This window comes from Athene cunicularia, unplaced genomic scaffold, assembly GCF_003259725.1.
Source record: "Athene cunicularia isolate RWA unplaced genomic scaffold, athCun1 SCF_50, whole genome shotgun sequence".
Lineage (NCBI taxonomy): Eukaryota > Metazoa > Chordata > Aves > Strigiformes > Strigidae > Athene > Athene cunicularia.
The window spans coordinates 33,839-36,947 of record NW_020799480.1 but is presented as its reverse complement, the minus strand read 5'-3'; the positions used below and the strand labels follow the sequence as shown (position 1 = coordinate 36,947).

The following is a 3,109-nucleotide window of genomic DNA, read 5'->3' as shown; positions in this document are numbered from 1 at the left end:
GGTTAGAGATTAGGGTTATTAGCATTGTTAGGGTTAGGGGTCAGGGGTTGGGTTTAGGGTTTGGGGTCAAGGGTTGAGGTTTAGGGGTTGGGATTATTAGTGTGGTTAGAGTTTGTGGTTAGGGTTTGGGTTTAGGGTTATTAGGGTTGGGGTTATTAGTGTGGTTAGGGTTATTAAGGTTGTTAGGGGTTGGGGTTTAGGGGCTAGGGGTTGGGGTTATTAGGGTGGTTAGAGTTTAAGGGTTAGAGTTAGGGTTGTTAGGGTTAAGGGTTAGGGTTATTAGGGTGGTGAGGGTTTGGGTTTAGGAGTCAGGGTTAAGGGTTTGGGGTTTAGGGGTTAGAGTTCAGCGGTTAGGGTTTGTTAGGGTTTAGGGGTTAGAGTTATTAGGGTTGTTAGGGCTAAGGGTTAGGGTTATGAGGATTGTTAGGGGCTAGGGTTGTTAGGATTAGGGTTATTAGGGTGGTTAGGGTTAAGGGTTATTAGGGTTAGGGCCTGCAGAGCTCTCCCGAGCAGCCCCTGCTCTCCTCTGAGCGGAGCAGCTGGCAGGAGGCTGGTGCTTTCCTTCGCTTCTCCTGCGGCCCCCCCACCCCCGAACCCTCCCCCAGGCAGCTCTTGCTCCGGGAGAAAAGTGTCCCAACCGCCCCATGCTCCTGTCCCCGTGCAGGGTCCCCACCTCAGCCCCTCGGGGTGCCCCTCCTTGCCACCCACCTCCCCGCCCCAGCCCTCACACAGCAGCGTTGGAGCTTCCTCCTCGTCTTTCCCCCAAACTTGGGTTGTGGTTCCTCCCTCCAGAGCTGGGACAAACCTCGGGGGTGGGAGAGATGCCGCTGGGATAGCTGTCCCTGTCCCCAAAGGGCACCAGCCAGGACACGGGGGCGTCGCCTCCTGCCCCTCCATGCCCTGCATCGCCAGGCTGGATCAGGCGTGTCCAGCTGAGACGTGGGCACGACTAAAACTAAAACCACCCTTGGGCTCATCCCGTTCTCCCTCCCAGAGGAGCAGGAGCCATGGCCTGGGGCTCCTGCCACCCCTCTGAGTGCCGTGGGGAGAGCTGGAGCATGTGCTGGGGGTGGGCCGGGAGGCTTTTGGATTCTACCCAGCACGTTGTCTCAACGTCACGACGGGGAGACGTGTCCCCTGGGGGTGCTGGCCACTGCCTCCGTGCTGACCTGCGCTTCCCCTCTCCTCCAGCAGCCCAAAAGCAGCCGCTGGATGCCGATGACCTCGCGAGTGACTCTGTCCGGAGCATCAGCGTCAATACGCTCTTTCTCCTCAGCACCACTGTGGACAGGATGAACAACGTGAGTCTGTGTCAGCATTTCCACCCCAGGGGCTGGCCCTGGAGCTGCCGCACTGCCCTCGGCATGGCCGTGCCACCCCTGTGATGGGCGGGATGGCCCCTCTGCCAGACGGCATGGAGATTGTCCCCACTCCCATCCCTGTCCCTCCGGGAGTGGCGCAGGGTCGGGGTTGGGAAGCTCCTCCCAAGGAGCCCTGGAAGTGCTCGGGTCAGGAAGGACAAGGAGCAGGGCCAGAGGATGCTCAAGGGGCTGGGCTGGAGCCCCCCCTGTGAGGACAGGCTGGGAGAGTTGGGGGGTTCAGCTGGAGAAGAGAAAGCTCCGGGGAGACCTTAGAGCGGCCCCCCGGGGCTGAAAGGGGCTGCAGGAAAGGGGAGAGGGACTCGTCATCAGGGCGGAGGGATAGGATGAGGGGGAACAGTTTTAAAATAAAAAAGGGTAGATTTAGATCAGATCTAAGGCAGAAATTCTCCCCTGTGAGGGGGGTGAGGCCCTGGCACAGGCTGCCCAGAGAAGCTGTGGCTGCCCCCTCCCTGGCAGGGTTCAAGGCCAGGTTGGACGGGGCTTTGGGCAACCTGGGCTAGTGGAAGGTGGCTGGGGCAGGGGGTGGCACTGGATGGGCTTTAAGATCCCTCCCACCCCAGCCCTTGAGTCGATGAAGGGGAACACCCTAGGCCGGAGCTTTGGTGCTGCTGGAGTGGAGCACCGAGACCTCTCCCTTCCTGAAGGACAGCACTGACTGAGGGGCCTCCGGGATTTTCCCCACTGGCCAAAGGCTTTGACCTGGCGTCTCCATCCCGCAGCCGGGCCTTGGTGGCCGCCCCGTGCCGGCAGGCAGGGCGAGTGCCACAGTCCCCCTCTCCCGGCAGGTCCTGTGGCCGTACCTCCTGGAGTTGTGACCCCGATACAGTTCACCAACGCCCTGACCCCACTCTGCAAGAGCCTCATGTATTTGGCCACGAAGAAGCAAGAGGAGGGAGAAAACGCCTCCCTATCCGTTACGACCTGAATGGTCAGTACTGGCCGCCCTGACAGTCGGTGCTGGCGCTCGGGGCTCGTCTGTGGGTCGCTAGCCAGCTTGGTGGGAGATGCTGGCTTAGGCTCTTTTTTATTTTATTTTTTTTTTTCCCTTTTCTGTTTGTAGCAAACCTTCCTTCGCCCTACGCTCTAACGACGAGACTGCTGGTGAGTGTCCTGGAGGCAGAGCTCTTCCTTTCTCCGTTTATAATCCCAGGAAAGCACCTTCCCTCCCCTCTCCCGGACGGACTGAGAGCAGCCTGGCCCCAAATCAGGCGGGGGGATGCCCCCCCGTTCGCCCCACTGCTCTGGGCAGAGGTGCCCGTATCCCAGAGCACCCTGCACCCCCTTCCACAGCACATCGGGGCATCTCCGTGGAGGCTGTGAGATCTCAGACACCCCCTCAGCCCCCCCTGAGCTGCCCTTCTCTCAGGGATTTGGGGGATTCCTCAGCCCTTGGGGGTTTCTTCTTCACCAGAGCTGAATCCAGGGTGGGTGTGGGGGGATGTTTTCTCCTGGCAACATTTCTCTATCAACAGCTGGAGTGGGAGGGGGACACTGTAGTTTCGTGGAGTGTAATGATTGATCACTTCCCATTATTGTGCCCCTGGGCTTCGCCTCGTGTTTTCAGAACGTGTGAATCAGTACTGGCGCGGCCAGCAGGGCCAGGGAAGGGATCTGAGCCCTGGGCTTGGCACTGGGGAGGCCGCCCCTCACTGAGGGGGTTCAGTTCTGGGCCCCTCACCCCAAAAAGGCCATTGAATGACTCGAGCGTGGCCAGAGAAGGGCAACGG

The 3,109-nt window shown here is 59.9% G+C and overlaps 1 protein-coding gene across 1 annotated transcript in view; it reads left to right on the top strand.

Moving 5' to 3' along the window:
- The window catches only part of LOC113490868 (maestro heat-like repeat-containing protein family member 1), a gene marked incomplete at its 3' end in the record, with an annotated part of 45,295 nt that overhangs the window by 8,917 nt on the left and 33,269 nt on the right, over nucleotides 1–3,109 (top strand). The window contains exon 7 of the mRNA XM_026867474.1: nucleotides 1,101–1,301. Coding sequence (XP_026723275.1) covers nucleotides 1,101–1,301 — 201 coding nt within the window. The remainder of the gene's footprint in view (nucleotides 1–1,100; nucleotides 1,302–3,109) is intronic.